This window comes from Pempheris klunzingeri, chromosome 8 (genome assembly GCF_042242105.1).
Source record: "Pempheris klunzingeri isolate RE-2024b chromosome 8, fPemKlu1.hap1, whole genome shotgun sequence".
Taxonomy (NCBI): domain Eukaryota; kingdom Metazoa; phylum Chordata; class Actinopteri; order Acropomatiformes; family Pempheridae; genus Pempheris; species Pempheris klunzingeri.
Window position 1 is genome coordinate 16,820,181 of NC_092019.1, and position 18,106 is coordinate 16,838,286.

Here is an 18,106-nt window from a genome sequence, read left to right on the forward strand (position 1 = left end):
GTATTTCAATGAGAAGAGATCAAGTGGAAGTGCCTAACGGTACTGATCAAGGTCAGCAACAGACAAACACTGGGCCGCCAAGCATATCTTATAGTTTGATTCCAAAGCATTTGGAATTTTTTAATGACAAATAGTTCATAATTGAGATCCTTGTCTTCCTGACCCATTCAAAATCTCCCATGACCCACTGGAGGGCTGAAAATCAATGACATTTTTTCTCTCTTCTGTTTGGTCTAATTAATTTTTCTAGAATCTATAATTCTGTTGTTGTGGTCGCCATTCATGTGAGGAACAATGGTGAGCCGACTCACCTCCGCCACTGAACCCGTCTCACACATGTAAACTGTAACTATCTGGGTGAGCTCTTTACAGGCTCAAGGTCAGTCATAACCAGAAGTCATTCTGTACTGCATGTCAGTCTGTTTCACTCACATGTTTGTTTTGTACTTCAGGGGTCACAGGGATAGGAAGCTAACCTTCCTCTAACAGCTTTGAAAGAGCGCTGTGTCTAAAAGAAGGGCAACTACAATACAAGTATCACCAAAAAAAACTACACTGGGAACTGCTGTTTGTATTTGTAAAGGTCATGTTTTTTTTTAAATTTGGCAACAAGTATACACGTCACTGAATGATAAACACTTTCATCACTAACCAAAACTGTTCATTTCAGGGAGATTATTTGAAGCCATGTCAGTGTTTCATCCCAAAAGCTGTTGTTGGCGGGTGGCTCCGAAGGGCAATTGAATATCTGTAGAAATATAAGCTAGATAGTGCAGTTAAATAAAATAAATACACAGTAAGGAAAAGAATTATAACACTGTAAGAGGGAACAACAATAATAAATGAGGTGCAGGAGAAGGTTAAAAAATGAAAAAAATATCAGTCTAGAAAACACGTTTTTTGTTTAACATACCATTACTGTCAAACAGAAATCTGAACACGCTGCATATATAGATATGCATCACTGCACTACTGTCCTCTTCACATCGTTTGCCATAGTCTTTACATCTATACATATAAAATTATATATTTACATAGTGCACAGAGGTCAAAGTTTAATCTGTGTTTACTTCGTTCAGCTTTGTTGTTCTTTTCTCCCTTTTGTGTCTGTTAATGTGTAAGTACAAGAGAGCAGTGGAGCAGCTGAAGTCAGAGTCCTTGCATGTGTTCACATTGGCCAATAAAGCTGTTAAAGTGAAACTGATGAAAATGATAGTAGCCTGAGATTTAAAATAAACTATAACACTTTGATTTTACATTCACGTGACAATTCACACTAAATGAGTGTAACAGTAGATTATGCTTCGTTTGCAAAAACAAGGAGGTCAAAGGTAACAGTGAAGCTGTGGGACAAAAGCTGTGACTCCATGGCAAGATATCACACACACGAGCGCATACACACACACACACACACACACACACACACAAACAGAGCTGTGGAAAACGTTCGTTGTTTTTTTTATCATCCATGAAAACAAACCTCAGTATAAAATGAAGAGCTGACTGATTACGAATAAGACGAACCACACCACAGGGGTCTGACACCTATTAACCCTGATCTCAGTGGCACAAAGGGGGGGGGGGGGGGGGGGGTAAAACTTTCCTCTAACCGGAAACAACATGCGGATATGTGTGTGTGTGTGTGTGTGTGTGTGATATAGCCAAACGCTCTCTCCCTCATGTGCTCGGACGTCATCTGCGTCCCTCCCTCTCCGTTATCCCCTCACTCCTCCCTCTGTCTGCTCCTCTCAGTCCGCTCCTGTGCCGGCCGACCTCCGCCTCTGCCCGGCCTCACACCCACTCAGACCCCGCCGAATCCCCGGACTCACCAACGGGGGGAGGAAACTACAACTAGCTGGGACCCGAAGAGACGAGGGACAGAAAACAGCCTCTACAGTTTAAAGCGAGGGAGAACAGCTGCCAGTCGCATTGCAGCATCTCACACACACACACACTCCCGTTTGTTGCCACTTTTTTTGTTTTTGTTTTCACCTTACATGAATGCTTCTCAGACGAAGAAAAACAAACTTTGTCCACCATGGAAAGATGTAAAAATCAGTCCGGATACTGAACTTGGACACTAGCAGCGTCTTTCTGAGCACAACCAGCGGGCTGGGCGCACTCAGCAGGACCGTTAGGTTCCTAGCTAGCTAGCTAGGTGGGACCAGCACGACTTTGTGGGGGGAGGAAAAGAGACCAAACAAACCCGTGGGAGAGCCACCTTTCTGGCTTCGCTGCTGAGGAGAACACCAAAGTAAGTACCGCCATCAGTCACCGTTTCACTTTTCATGTCTGCGAGTTATTCGGTTGTGTGCGCCCAAGTGGGTTTTAGCGTCGGACGCACACTCCCCATCCTCACCTCAGACGTCATCACGCACTCCTGTAGGAATCAGATAATTTGGTAAAACAGGCCTCTGTGGGGTGCGATTTATTGTTTAAAACCCCGCACAAATAACGGTATTAGAGTTCTAACTATTTTAAAGTACGTGTTTTATTCGTTACTCTTTGTTGTCCTATGTGAAGACACGAGGGCTGCCTGGCGCCCGGACCGGTGGTGGGTCTGGTTTTTAAAGTTTGCTAACTAGCAGCAGATCATGGCACATGTGTACCAGTGTAACTACACAGCTACTGGCCACAGGTACAACACACCGGGTCACACTCCGATATATCCACTGTGATAGTTCGTGTACACCGTCTTAAATTAATCCGATTTTAATTACAGTGATTTGTTTTTGTGTGGGACCTCTCCTGCTGGCACCTATTGTGGCCTTCGCTTAGCTTTTCCGCTGTTTCCTGTTGGAAAAGCTACATGAACACCGCAGTGGCAGGAAAACACCTAATTCAAAAGATTTAGGAAATAAATTGAGATCAGGCAGCTGTAAACTCATTGATGAGTAGCCACAACATCTACTACAAATCCTGAAGAATATTATGTGAATAGTGCAGGTGTTTTGTTTGTAACCAGCTGAGATTTGTTTACACCACAATGAGCACTCATTCATACTCAAATGTATGAAAATCCCTTGATGACTTGATCGTAGGGAAATATGTATGCATGTATTGTCAAGATTTGTATCCAGGTTAAGCGTCATGTTAATCATTGGGTGAAGTGATGTGTTAAAACAACTAGTTGATTGAGAGAAATAAAGTTTTAGTCTGTTTGAAATAATCACCATGGGCTCTGGGGAATCGTGATGACCATTTTCCACCTTTTCCACAGTTACATAGACAAAACAACTGATCCTAAAGATGATAGTCATCGTAATTAAGTCTGAAAATGCTCGTTTCTTCCTGCACCAGACTTCAAGACACTTTTGCATCCAGGTCAAACATCATGTTCATGTAACTTCATCTATCGTCTGTCAATCATTACATCCTCTACCTTTTCAACTCAACAATCTCAAGCAGTTCCCTCGACTTTGCACAGCAATACCTGAGTGTGGCCGATGGTTGATGACCATTACCATTCGGTGCTCCCACCCCCCCAGAAAGAATAGCCTCACATGTATCCAGTGGCCCATCTAACTGCTCTAGGCAAGGTAACTGTACTTAATCAGAGGGCAGAGCTGGCCTCAATCCAGCCAGAGGGGAATCTGCATGACAATGTTACCCTCACACCTCCTGAACGGGCCCATTCAGATCAGTCTGCTGACTGATTGAATCTCCCCATCAATAATTCATCAGGGTCACAGATCAGTGACAAAGGTATTGAAGTTGACTTTCTTGTGATCTCTATCTAAAAGACAGAAGATTGGATAACAGTGATGAAACAGATCACCACAGACTAGCTGTCTACCCGTGGGATGATTTTACGTTTTCTCACACTTGTAGTGTACCGTTTTCTTCAATCTGTGTGTTTGCTGAAACACTCCATCATGTACTTTAACAGAAAATACACTGAATTGTTTTCAGCCAAACCAAGACCCAGAGGAAAGTCTAAAATGTGAAGAATGTGTGTGACTCACTCAGAGCCCTCTGGCTCAAAATGTCCAAGGCATGACCTGAGTTACAGATAATGAACCATGTGCAGAAAGCATATCAGAGTCCTGAACTGTCACCTCATCCCACAATATGCGCATTCAGGATTTCAAGTTTTTTTTTTTCTGTGACCTGCAAACTGTGGCTACATGATGGACCACAAGAAATGAAGGATGTCAATACAGAAGGTTGACGTACTTAATGCCTACCGCATACTGTCGTTTTTGTGAGCTGATATTAATGCTTTTGGCAGAGCCACAACTTTGCACCGGCACATTTCATGTATCCACAGTTACCAGCAAACAGTTTGGCCATATCAGGGTTGAAATTACAGTAAAACAACAGTTAAGATGGGGCTGCAGCTAATGATTATTATCATTATCAATCAGTCAGTCAAGTATTTTCTCAATTAATCACTTAGTCCATAAAATATCAGAAAAAAGTGAAAAAGGCCCATTATGAAATCTGCCACTGGAGAAAATGACCCATTCAAATGGGCTGATGTAGCCGACCAGCAGTTCAAACTCAAATATATTCTGTCACTATCATATATCAGAGAAAATCATCAAATATTCACGTCTGATAAACTGAGTACTCAAACGATTAAATGATCATCAAAATAATTAGATTTTCTGTCAATTGACTAATTGTTTCAGCAACATTATAGTCATTAAATGTTTTAAAGGTCAATAGCTCTGTTAGGAGCAGTGGCCCATTGCATAATATTAATTGCACAGAAGGACTACTACAGTATTTTAATTAAATATCTGAATCAATTTACAAAACAGATTTATTAGTGAAATGTTCATGTGTCGCTGCAGATTTATAACTTGTTTTATTGTAGCTGTTCTCTGGGAAATCCTCCATCATATCAGGACCGAGACATAATTACTACAGGGCCACTATCAGCCTAATCTGTAGTAGATCAATAAATCAGGCGTAGCGTTGGGTATCATTTTGAGTCTTGTGATACTGGTGTTAATATGATCCCCTGAGCTTTGACACTGATACCAAGTTGTACTTTTTTCATAACCTCACTAGGAGAAATATGAAAATGTTTTTCTACCAAAATATTTATTTTCTCTTGATTTAAAGCATCTATAAAAAAAGAGCGTTGCCTAATTTTAGCAATAAAACACTTTCTAAGTTTAGTAAGACAATTGCTAATTTGGGAAATCAAATAACGTAAACTACACTATGAATACGACCAATCAGCCAGTGCCAACTTTCACTATCTGTGTCATGGTCGTGTCAGTCCCGTTCAAGGCCATGAAATAATTTAGGGCTGCTGATACAGTCGATATGTTAACTTATCAAAGAGGCACTGAAAACCTCTTATGTCACGTACGCTGTCTCGCTGTTTCTCCCTCCTCATCATTTTTAAAAGTTATGGTTTGAATGATTCAGCTGTCAGCGAACAACTTAAGTATGGATGGATATAAGTAAATGGGTGGTTATACACACATAGATGGTATGTTATGAGTGAGTCAGAGTCGGGGCTCATTGCCACTGTCTCATGACTTATGTTCTTCCAGTTGACTCAGTCGTCTATCACTCAGATAAACAAAGTATTGGGTGACTGTAAAACTCCATAAGGCGCTATTCATCCATGAAGAGTGAATGAGAAAGCTGGAGCGCTCCCTCACTATGGTGGCAGTGTGTTTACATTCCCCAAATATTCCTGGACTCTGTACCAGGTTCCAGTCTGATCTGTTTAGGTTTTCCTCTGAGCCTCTGCCCCTTTATTTCATCCATTCCTCAGAATCTGTGTTCTGGGTTTGTAAACTCAGGACTCAGGTAGATCTGAAAAGAAGCATATGAGTAACATGTGGAGCTGTACTCCACCCGCCTGTAGTTGGATCTCTGTTTACAATCCCCACATCCTTGTAATGTATATTCATAATGAGAAGGGGAGTGAGAGAGAGAGAGAGAGAGAGAGAGAGAGAGGGGGGAGACAGTCAGAGAACTTCCTTTCTCCCTCCCCTACCAGAGGCATCCTTTATTTTTATTGGACCTTTAAAATGGTCAGAGTCTGGTCATATGATCCTGTGGGCCAATGGAGTGTGGTGTTAGGAAAGCTGCGTGGGGAAAAGATTTTCAACATGCTGAATTCACTGGATGATCTCAACTAGTAACCCTAAAAATATCCTCTCAAATCCTAAGTCGCCTCCACACAGCAGCAATGCAAAATATAAGGAATTTCACCTTTTTCAGTTGCATGTATTTTCTCCTTGTTTCTTTTTTGGGTGTCTGTGCATAGTCCATGTTAAACCTGATGATGGCCGACAGACGTTCTAACAGTTCCTAGTTATTTATCACAGAGTGATGTCAACGCAGTCTACCTGCCTGCATTCCTCAGCGCTTCTGCCCTTTGAACCGCCTTTGTTTGTGCTCAGAAGGACACTTAGTTATCTGTTTTTGGTGACGTTACACACAAATGTGCTGCTCAGCAGAGCTCACATGATCTGGCTGCACAGTCGAGAAGAAGTGAGATGTAGTGCTACTGAAGTGGAAGAACTGGCAAAAAGACTGGGAAAAATATGTCACCCTTCCCATCCACCACCACCTGTGCGGAGGGGGGAGGGAGAGAGAGAGAGAGAGAGAGAGAGAGAGAGAGAGAGAGAGGGGAAAGCCCAGTGCTTGGCCGGCCGAGCTGTTGCAACAGGAAACAGGGGCCATGACTAACATAACATGATGTGGAAAACAACTGACACACTCAGCCATGACACAGACTCATGGAGAGTGTCTACAGCTAGCTACTATATGTTGTAGGATTGACTTTATGAAGGGTCAAACATCAGTTAATCTAAATTAGTTGTATATAAAGAACAAATTGGGGACAGATCCTTATTTCAATCAGAAAATTAGCAAATTTTCCTTCATTTAAGTTCTTGTCCGTTGGCTTGGGTTTTGATAGCATGTTTTAAATAATCGTGTCATGACAAAAATATCTAAGGTATTCTGGTCCTAGCTTATTAAATGTGATGCATGTATGTATACATATATATATATATATATATATATATATATATTGGATGTCTCAATTAAAGGCCCTCTGGTACATGGATTACTGATCCCTAGTGGATTATCCATGCCCTGCATGTGTCTGATTGTATACATCAGTTTTTTAGGAAAAAAAATATCACACTGATGATGTAGAGGTCTCAAAAACTCAAGTATCAAATATGATACACTTGGCGTTAGAGGGTTAAATGGGAAAAGGATTCTGTAGGAAACTGTAGATCTTTGTTTCTCAGTTATTTTTATGAATCCTCTGCATGAGGAACAATTTTTACATCCCAGTCTAATGTCAGCTGCATATTTTAAAGATAGCTGAGGGAGGGAGAGGATTACACATGACTTTGGCTCTCTGGGCCAAAGAGGGAATCCTTCTCGGCTGCTGGCAGTAATAAGCAGGGTGGGGATGGGAGTGGAACTGAAGCGGTTACAGGGCTTTTGCATTTACAGCTGCAGTGGGTGGGAGGGGAGTTACTGTAGATCTGCAAGAGGACTCCAGAGACGGAGTGCGCGGAGGCGCCCCCGCTGCTCTGCACATGTGGATGAATCATGACTCACATCCGTCAGATGCTAGTTCTCCCTCACCACTAACCCTTTGACACTCTTTCTCTGCCACTCCCTGGACTGCAGCAGAACTAGTCATATAAGTGCTGTCTGAGTAAAAACCAACTCTCGCAGCTGCTGTCAACTGTTTAGGAAAGTGCTGGTGTTGAAAGCATGAAGCTCAGTTGTTGGTCTCCTCCCTCGTGTGGGCCTCCTGAGCTCCCTGCATGCTGCTTGTGCTCTGGTATATGCATTAGGAAAAACCTACAGTCAGGCTTCTAGTGAGAAGGAAACGCTGGTACCATCATCTAATTCTCTTAATTACATGGTGCCAAACATTCCTAATCACAGATGTGCTCCTGTATACACAGCCAGGCCTGTATGGCTGCTACCTTTAAAGGAAGCCCCTATAGGCCGCTTATCCATTCATGCATGTCACCATATTTGTGTTTTTTAAGGGTGTGGATGCTCTAGAAAACGTGTATCTTGGATCTTCAGACTAGGATTAATAAACCCGTAGAGTTGTAGCTGACTCCGTGTGTGTCCTGTGTTGCAGGATGATGTCGGGGCTGAGTGAGTGGTTCTGGCAGGAGCGGCTGTGGTTTCCCAAAGGCCTGGGCTGGGCCGACCTGGAGGACCGGGATGGACGAGTATACGCCAAAGCTTGCGACTTGTGGGTGGCGCTGCCCATCGCCCTTTTATTCCTCATTATCCGTCAGATCTTTGAAAGGTCAGTCCATTCTCACTCTGTCTTCTTGATATCTGTGCTACTCATCTATATGTCTTTTGTTATTAATTTGCCTCCTCTACATTTATCTCTATCATTGTGTCCAGTCAAATTCCTGCCGTTTCTCCTTGACTGCTGCCTTGTGCTTCTTTTCTTTTTCCTTTCGTCTGCCCATCAGTTATCTCCTCCTACTGACCTCCAATTACATTATTTTACATCAGATTGCTTTTTTCTCTGCATTTATTTGATATTCCCAGTGTATTTAATAATAAGTAAAGCTTGGTTCTTTCACGTGACTCATATTGTTTCTCACACAAGTACAGTGTTCCTGTTGCAGCTGCTAATCCTTTGGAAATCACACAGTCTTTACAGTCCACCTGCGTTTTACTGCTAATGCCAAGAAGCTCTTTTCCTTCTTATTATTTTTCATTCCTACCTCCCATCCAGCCACAGAGTGGTAAATTATAAAGTGGGCCAACTGGAAAGTTCTCATTATTGCACCGTGCTGCAGCTCTGCTTCCTCAATGTCTCCATTTCTCTAACTTCACTACATTTTCATCTCATTTTAATCTCGACAACCTTTTTGTGATTGCAGGACGGTGGCGACACCCCTGGCTTCTCTGCTCGGGGTGAAAGACACAGTACGGCTTAAAGTCCCTCACAACCCCACACTGGAGTCCTTCTACTGTAACATTACCAAAATCCCCACACAGGTAGATGTTTACACACATCCACACACATTTAAAGAGACAGAGTACCGAGCTGCGTGTGTTGTCAGACAATTTACTTAAATACTTAAATACTTAAATCTGATCTCTTTATGTTGTTCTCAGACTTCAGTAGCGAGTCTTTGCAAGCAGACCGGCCATTCAGAACGACAAGTGCAGCGATGGTTCAGGAGACGAAGGAACCAGGACAGACCAAGTTTGCTGAAAAAGTTTCGAGAGGCCAGGTACACTCACACACACACGCACACACACACTCGCATGCATATGCTTCGATAGAGCTTTGGAGGCAGGTTGAAACAGCTGCCCACCCTTGCATTCCTCCTGCCATATGAGCACATTTCTGAGGGCAAAAGTAGCCCTCTATTTTTAACATACACTCATTACAATGCCACTCTGCTGCTACCATGCCTGTAGCCCCTACTCTTCACACACACACACACACACACACACACACATACAAATACAACTATCCACATACTCATTAGCAAAGGGCCTCTGCAACAGGGGCTCTCTCAACACTGTTGGTTATTTTTATGTGTGAGCATTTAAACCAACAGCATGATGCGCTGATAAAACAAGGCTACTGAAACTAGCTGGTGTCAGCTGGCAGGATTCACACTGTACCAACAGGTGGCACTTATAAAGTATGTACGTCGGATAGAGATATCTGTAAGAGTGCCATAAAGCTAATGCTGTTAGTCTCGCTAGGACTGATACACATGGAAATATTCAGTGCTATGATCTGTTGATACATTATTCCACCCCATATGTCGTGTTCAGTGTATAACTTCTCTGTAGTGACGTAACTGTAGCCATTGGCTTCATTGTCACGGTCGTTGTGATGTTTGTCAAAAGATCCATAAAAGCTTTTTATGTGACTTAAAGGGTCAGTTTCTGCAAATTACAAGAAGACACGGGGATATTTGACATCTGAACTGCTTTTTTTCAGAAGAAATAGTTCCCATAAATATAATTTTTGTATTCAGAAACCACAGTTGACACATACAATCTCTCCACAAGGTCCACTGAGTAGCTGGTGTGGAGCTTTTAACCATATCACAAAATTTTCCTCAGCGGATAGGATTACTCATTGGCTTGGAAATATGTACGTTCAAATTTCCACTTTTTCTGCACACATAATCATTTTAAAGGATAGGTTTGCATTTTTTCAAGTCACTTTTGAAACACTAGTCAGTTGCCGATATTTACCCACCTGCTTGGTTTAATCATTCCTCCTGTTCCCACTGGACATTAAAAGATCTCTTCTGAACAGACTTTCAATGGAAGTGATGAGGTGCAAAATTCACTTTGAGTTTCCTCGGGTAGTGTTTCAGCTGCATGAAAGATAATAACACCAAGTAGGAGATTTGAAGATTTGAACTAAAAAGGCTACAACTCTGGAAGATAGCCTTTTGATTTCTCCAGCTTGGACACCTGAAGTCGCTTATCAGCTTCAGGCAAACTTTGGAAAATAATTTCACACAGAAAAAGGACTGGATTTTGTCCTACTTCACTTCTAGTGAAAGTACATTAGGAAGAGATTTATTATTGACCATAATGAGCAGGAGGAATGATTACAGCAAGAAAAGACAGACAGACTTGGAAACAAACATGAATCTTTCCTTTAACATGACTCATAAGTCCTTAACACACTCTTCCAACATCCACACGGCAACATCTCCATCTGCTGAGATTGTTTTGTCAGCCTAAAATGATTGACTGTGTGGTCTGTGGCTCTGTTTTCCAGATTAATGGTGGCACTGATGCTGATTCATTTTACAAACACTTTTTCTTTAAGCGATGTGAGCACAACAAATGAAATTCAAGCTACTCACATTTTGTTGTGGTCAATACTACCTTAAAACATCAGTACATTACATTAGAATTATCTGCATGACTAAAATAAACATGTTTTTTTTTAGTAATTTTGTTGAAGTGACCCTTTAAATCTGCAAGAAGATGAATCAGACTGGTGTGTGCATGTCTCTGTGTCTGCTGTATATGTGCCTGTGTGTGTATGTGTGTGTCTAATTATTACTGAAGCTAGTCTGTGTGTAGATTGGTGGTTGGCATATGATGCTCGTGTGAGTGTGTGCGGACGTGCATGTGACCGCTTGTTTGTCACTTCCCAGTTATGGTGTGTCTTTCGGTGTGTGTGTTACGACACTTCTCCTCTGAATCAGTCTATTGTTTGTGAGCACACAACAGGCTTTCTGTCTCTGTCCCTTATTTTTCCCACTGGTGTATCTCCTCACACACTCACAGACTCTTCTTTTACTGTGTTCACCTTTCTGTTCTTCTGTTTCTCTATCTGTTCGTCTCTGCGTGAGATCCCCTCTCTCTACACCTGTACGAGAGGCTGTGGTGGGAACGGCCCCTCACTGTCTTTGGTACAGGATATTAACTGGGAGGATCCCGTCTGACAGCTCTCATTGTGTGTCAGCATGTGTTTGGCTGTGTGTGTGTCCTGATTTGACATTCTCAGTGTATCACCAGATTTTTCCAGGCTGCTTATTCAGCCTGCCATTTCTTTCCAGCTCTTGTGTGTTCGCAACTGTGAGTGAGGATTTGTGCGTGTGTGTTGTGTGCTTTTGTGTGCTCTGGTAGAAAATGTGTTTATTGTCTTTTCCTCATTGACTGAGTAGAAAGTGTGTTTGTATGTGTGTGTTCTCTTGCAGTTGGAGATTTACCTTTTACCTTCTTGCTTTCATTGCTGGCCTGGCCGCCCTCATCGATGTGAGTACTGCCATGCTAACCTTGACCCCTCTTCCTCCTCCTCCTCCTCCTCCTCTTGTCTCTTTTATGTTCACATCCACATTCGTCACCCGCCTTGCCATCGTAACTGGACGGTTTCCATGGTAGTTGGTCTTTTCTGCTGTGATAACCTCACCTCTCGGACTGTCAGAGGGCAGCGTTGACTCATTGCCATGCTGACTCAGCTGAAATGAATACACCTGTTAGCTCTGCTGTCTCATTCACATCACATCTCCTTCCAGAAACCTTGGCTGTATGACCTGCAGGAGATGTGGCAAGGCTTTCCTGTGCTGGTACGTCTCTGGGATCGCTATTTACACTGAATGAATCTGGTATCTGCAGGTGTAAAAAACACTGAATTTAATTCCCTCACAAAAAGGCACAGTAGCTAGGGATTATCTCAAGATGGGCAAGTGTCAATTATAGCGAAAACGTATTTAATTCATTTATATTTTTTAGTTTGTTAATCCATTCATTCATTTTCTGCCACTTACGTGAGCCCAAGTGATGTTAATTGATTAACTAGATTGCTAGGAATTATTGTTATATTCAACTGGGAAGGAGTGACAAGATGTGATATAAATGCCAATGAAAATTAGCAAAAAAATGTATATACTAATAAATAATTGTAGGCATTATTGTCCCTGCTGGTTTTCCATCATTCTTTGGCCTGTATGACCGTGACACATGTTTTAAATTGCATTCTCTGTGGTGTTAAGTGGGTCTTAAAATGTCTTAATTTTATTTCATGAACACCAAACAACCTCCCAACAAAGAGTTACCAACAAAACTGTAATAATTAGCTAACTGATTCAGATAATCCGTTCATCATTTAAGTATTTTTTAAGCCACAATACCAAAAATGAACCAGCTCGAGCCTCCCAGATGTCAGTGTTTGTTGGTTGTATGCCTTCTATGATAATCAACGAAATATCTTTGGGTGACGGACTCTTAGCCATACAAAACTAGCTACTTGAATATGTCAACCTAGGCTATAAGAATTTGTAATGGACTATTTTCTGCCATTTTAATGACATGAAATAATTAGTTGCTGCAGCCGTGGTGTATGTACTTTGTGCTCATTTCTGATCTGTTTCCTGTCCTTCAGACTCTCCTGCCATCACAGTATTGGTACTACATGATTGAGCTGGGTTTCTACGGCTCTCTGCTGTTCAGTGTGGCTTCTGATGTCAAACGCAAAGTGAGTGAATTTTATCTAGGGAACTCTTGTTCTCCGTAGTTAAAGCGATGTAAAATAAAAGACAGAAGGATGAGATGCACAACAGATACTGTAAACGGAAGACAAATATGATTTGATTACCACGATTCAGTGGTTTATTTTTCACTTTTATATGATTAGCACATCATGATCAACTATACGCGAGAGGAAGACAAAGTCTGCTCTCGCTATCGGATCAGTTTGACATCTGGCATGGACTGTGGGTGGACATTAGACTGTTGTTACACGTGTGGTTGAATGAGTGTGTGTGAGTGTTTGGACTTTGCTCAACCCGGGTCAGCTGAGTGCAGTGGGGAAAATCTTGCCAAAGAGGCCCAGTGTGTTCCTCCAACACATTATTCTAACCTAGATGCCTCTTAAGCAGGATTTACCACCTCACACACAGGCCCACTTAAAACAAGCAGCACACAAATATACTGTACATATTCCCAACACTTTCCTTTTCTCACCATAACTCCTTTGTCTGCTTCTCCTTCTCTGTAGGACTTCAAGGAGCAGATTGTTCACCATGTAGCGACCATCCTCCTCATCAGCTTCTCATGGTGCGTTAACTACATCCGTGCTGGAACTCTCATCATGCTGGTGCACGACTCTTCTGATTACCTGCTTGAGGTAAATGCACTTGACAGTCACAGAATTTTGATTAGCATGCTTACATGAGCATGCAATCAAAACCAGTGAACTACTATGCAGTACGTTCAGGTGACCGACAGTAAAGGTGTAATTATGAATGGAGCTTGTATGATTAAATACCACATAGTATTTTATGCAGTCATTTATTCTTACCAAGAAGAAAAATGCAGTTTAGACTGTTGACATGCTGCAACCCTGCTGAGTGAAAAGTTTTGTCAGACAATGAGTCTCATAGATTATAATGGCAACACACTGATGATACACTGCCACCTAGTGGAGGAAACTATAACGTAGCCATCTTTAGTGGGATAGAGGCAAACTAAAGCCCACTTTATTAGTTGAATAAATATATTATCCATTTGTCTGCAGTTTTCCTATTAAAAACACTGTCTTTCTTTCTCTCTCCCTTTGATAGTCTGCAAAGATGTTCAACTATGCTGGGTGGCGAAATGCCTGTAACTACATCTTCATTGTATTTGCTGCAATCTTCATTGTCACTCGCCTAGTCATCTTCCCCTTCCGGTACACACACACACACACAAACAAGTTTTGTTAATGTTTAATACAACTTGCTGTTCTTTAAATGACCTTGTCCTTAATCCTCACTGTCTCTGTTGCAGGATTATTTACTGCACATGGGTTTACCCAGTGACCATCTATGAACCCTTCTTTGGCTACTACTTTTTCAATGGACTGTTGATGGTTCTGCAGTGTCTACACATATTCTGGGCCGTCCTCATCATACGCATAGCAGTCCGGTTCCTCACCAACAATGTGAGCAAATCTGATGCAAAGATCAAGAATAATGTGTATTTAACCATTAAATTATGGGGACTTTCATCTTTATCACCCAGCACTGAGATGTACTCCCCAATGTAAATTTCAGTACAATACAATTACAGTTACAATATTTGAAATACTGAAAGAAGTTAAAGTTAAACTGAAAGTCTTCAAAGAAACCGTGTTTCAGTGAAAGCACTGAATGATGTTGAACTTTAAGTGTGAGAGCAGAGAGAAGTTGAAGTATCAGCTGCTGTGTAACATTGGTGGAGTTCCCCTTTCAAGAATAAGAAATGAAATCAATGGAGCTGTCTGTAGACGTGTATGTGCTGAGAGCAGTTCAATTTGATTGAAGAGTTGAATCATCCATAAAATCATACAAATGTAAACACTTACATCCTTGTCATCTGGCCTGGATTTAAGGCGTAATGTACAGGGAGCTGCTCATCATTGCAAAATGAGCCCCAACAGGACCCTGACGTGAAGTGGTCTGCCATACAGAAATAACAGACTGTACAATGCTGTAATTGACCAATCAGAATTGAGTAAATAGATACCCACCAGTTAGAATATAACTCAATGAATTATAAATACATGCAACACAAGCTATGAAAGGAATATTACAGAGCATCTGTGAGATGACTTGTGCACGAACCAGATGCACACACACACACACACACACACACACACACACACACACACACACATTTTTAATGCATGCAACTGGACAGTTTGACTTTGTTCTGACACTGGCCAGAGCTGCAGTACAGTTTGAGCGGAAGATCTCCTTGATTAATGACGAGTTTCTAAACAGCCTCTTTTTTTATTTCCTTTGGGGTTTTTTTTTTCAGGAAAAAGTGGACGATGAAAGGAGCGACAAAGATGAAACAGATGAGTCAGAAGATGAGGACGAAGAGGAGGAGGATAAAAAGGACATGAAGAAGAAAAATGGGCCGGTGCAGAATGGCCACACAGTTCACAACAACAACCACAGCAAGACAGAGTGAAAGCAAACAAGTGTCAGGACGAAAGAATGTGAGATGGACTTGTATCTCTCAGTAGGGGAGCTGGAGGGAGGGATGAAAAGAGAGAGAAAGAACAACGGGTGTGGGGGAGCGAGGGGGGCAAGTCATTCCCTAAAACTAAGAACAGCGGGTATCTTGAGGAAATTTGACACTGTTACATTTGCACAACACTAAACAACACACTCGCACGTTCATTCGTAATTTAGAGGGCACAGAGATCCAGCAGATGATACACACCATATTAAGTGGCTTTTCTGCTTTGTCATCAGAGAAAAATGTATCACCGTCAGTGTGTGATGTCAGTCCCAAAATTTCAAAGAGACGGGGGAGAAAATGGAGAGGAGAGAAGTGTGCAGAGGACGTAGGAGAGGGGTGATGCTGCTTCTTCTTTAGCTTTCCTTGTTCTGTGTGCCTTAGAGCCAGCTAATGGCCGTTTAAATGCCATTTTAAAGCGTTTTGCTTTAATCTTGTGTTGCTTTATTTCGTTGTACCTTTTTTAGTTTTTCTACTAAAAGAACAAACGAGGGTGAAAGTGAGTTTTATGAAAGTGAAACTATAGGGCATTTTATTTCCCTAATTTTCTGTCTATGCAATTACTTAAATGTTCAGCTATTGCAACGTCTTTGCACAAACGTAGAGTGTCTCTTCTATACTGTAATGACTTGCAGTGGGACTGCGTGCCTCTGCTCTACAGTGCGGCCTGTGCCATCTATAAAGTAGTCTGCCATGTAAGGTTTAAGGAGTAAAATTGGTGTCAGTTTTCTAAAATAAACCGCAAGAAAATCTTACTTTTTTGCTTTAATTTCTATTTCTTAATCCAGTGTAGCTCATTATGTAAAATCCCCGCTTCCAAAAAAGGTGTCCAACCTGCAGAGGTTACCATTCTCAAGTCTTTGCTGTCTGAGCAGTCAGGAATACGCAGATATGAGTGCTTAGCACAAACACTGCAATAGACATCACAGCTTCCTGCTAGTTTTGACGGAGCTGAATGTTTTCTCTCTCTGGTTTGGCCGAGGCTGTTTGATCCAGTTGAGTCTTGAACCACACTGATGATGCCACCGACTGAAAACAGATGACTCTATATAAAATCATGGCGAAGGTGGGCTGGGTCGCTCTGTTGAAATACAGGAGTTTTACTAAGTCGAATGGAATGGGACGGATTAAGCATTTGCAGATTTTACAAATATGAACCAGATTTCTTAAATTCACTGCCTAGTAGCCCGGGTTATGTCTGTTAACCTGGGTTAGTGTTGAAGTGCTGATCTAAGCGAATGATTTTTGGTATGATTCTGTGTATGAAACGGGTTTACAGGTATTGCCTTTTGATGTTAAAAGAGTTATAGTTATGATAAGTTTTAGCAGTTTTTGAGGGATTGATGAAATGAGTGTTTGCGGTTTTGTTGTCATGCTTTAATGGTTGTTGTACGTCAAGTGCCTTATCTGTAACGTATGGGAAGCTCTCTCTCCTGTCTTCACGTCCTCTCATTTTCTTTCCTGTCTCCACCTCACATCACAGGTCCAGCTCTAAGAATAGTATGTCCTCCCTCCGCTGTCTCATCCATCACTCACCTCTCTCTCCTCTTCTTTTTAAAGTACCTCCCTTTCAAACTCACCCTCGTTCCACCTCCACGTTCTGTTTTACTAACCCAGACCAACCAGCAACCTCTCTTCCCCGGTGATACAGAAGAAACAGCTGTGTCCTAATTACAGTGTTATTGTTTTTTTTTTTTTTATTTTGGTTTCTTTTTTTTCCGTTGTTTAATGATAACTAAGTATTGTTAATAATAAAGCAGAAGATCATGAATCACAATGAAAGCACTTTGAAGTTGTTTCTATTCATTGAGGCATCATGTCTGCACACCGCACAGTAAATCCTCTCAGTTTAAACATTAGACCATTAAATGTGTTTCTGCCTTTTGAAACTCCATCTGACATAATGTTAAAATACATTGAGTTTTTACAGTAGCATTAACACAAAAGTCATCCTTTTATTTCAATTCAGTTCAATCGTTTTATTGTCACGTGTACATATAGAGATACGCTTCTCCGCACAAAGAAATTCTTGCTTTGCCCTTTTGCCTTCAATGCTGCTTCAGGATTTGAAAAATAGATGGACAAATAGAAAAAGAAAGGAGATAAATAAACAGAGGCTATATAAGAAGAACTATGTACAATTATTTACTGTTATTAATCTAAACCTTGAAAATGTATTAAGGAATAAGAATAAGCCATATATTCACAGAGTTATACCTCCAAATTTCGATAGGTTCATTTTTTGACATGGAACTAGTTATTTACTAGTAATTTTGTACAATTAACTCCACGACATTTCAGAGGGAAATGTACTTTTTACCCAGCTACATTTATCTGAAAGCTATAGTTAGATGTTATTTTGTATTTCAAAGATAAAGCTGTGACCATCTCACAAAATACAATCACTTGTGGTAGATTAAAGTGCAATACAGGGTACAAAGTAGTTATAATTAGCTCCACATTTAACCTACCGTGGATAGTTTCAATACATTTTGCAGAGCTTACGTACTCCTTTTAAAGCAACGTTGAAAAGTAACCCAGTACATTTACTCACTTATTCTTAAATACAATTTTGGGGAGTATTTTCATTTCCTGACGCGTTCTACTTTCACCCCACATTTCAAATGACAACATAACATTTTGCATT

At 41.3% G+C, this 18,106-nt stretch overlaps 1 protein-coding gene across 1 annotated transcript; it reads left to right on the forward strand.

Moving 5' to 3' along the window:
- Positions 1-1,767: 1,767 nt before the first annotated feature.
- On the forward strand, positions 1,768-17,228 carry cers2b (ceramide synthase 2b). The gene is made up of 11 exons (XM_070835061.1): positions 1,768-2,254; positions 8,096-8,269; positions 8,862-8,979; positions 9,100-9,218; positions 11,673-11,730; positions 11,991-12,041; positions 12,857-12,949; positions 13,472-13,600; positions 14,037-14,143; positions 14,242-14,395; positions 15,253-17,228. Exons 2-11 carry the CDS (start codon positions 8,097-8,099, stop codon positions 15,406-15,408), a joined length of 1,158 nt encoding a protein of 385 aa, XP_070691162.1. The 5' UTR covers positions 1,768-2,254; position 8,096; the 3' UTR covers positions 15,409-17,228.
- Positions 17,229-18,106: the final 878 nt, after the last annotated feature.

What these genes read in the sequence shown, in the direction of transcription:
- cers2b (XM_070835061.1), top strand. Translation starts at nt 8,097, where the DNA reads ATGATGTCGGGGCTGAGTGAGTGGTTCTGGCAGGAGCGGCTGTGGTTT. An exon ending in CTAGTCATCTTCCCCTTCCG is followed by an intron (nt 14,144 to 14,241) that starts GTACACACACAC and finishes TCTCTGTTGCAG; the next exon opens with GATTATTTACTGCACATGGG. An exon ending in TCCGGTTCCTCACCAACAAT is followed by an intron (nt 14,396 to 15,252) that starts GTGAGCAAATCT and finishes TTTTTTTTTCAG; the next exon opens with GAAAAAGTGGACGATGAAAG.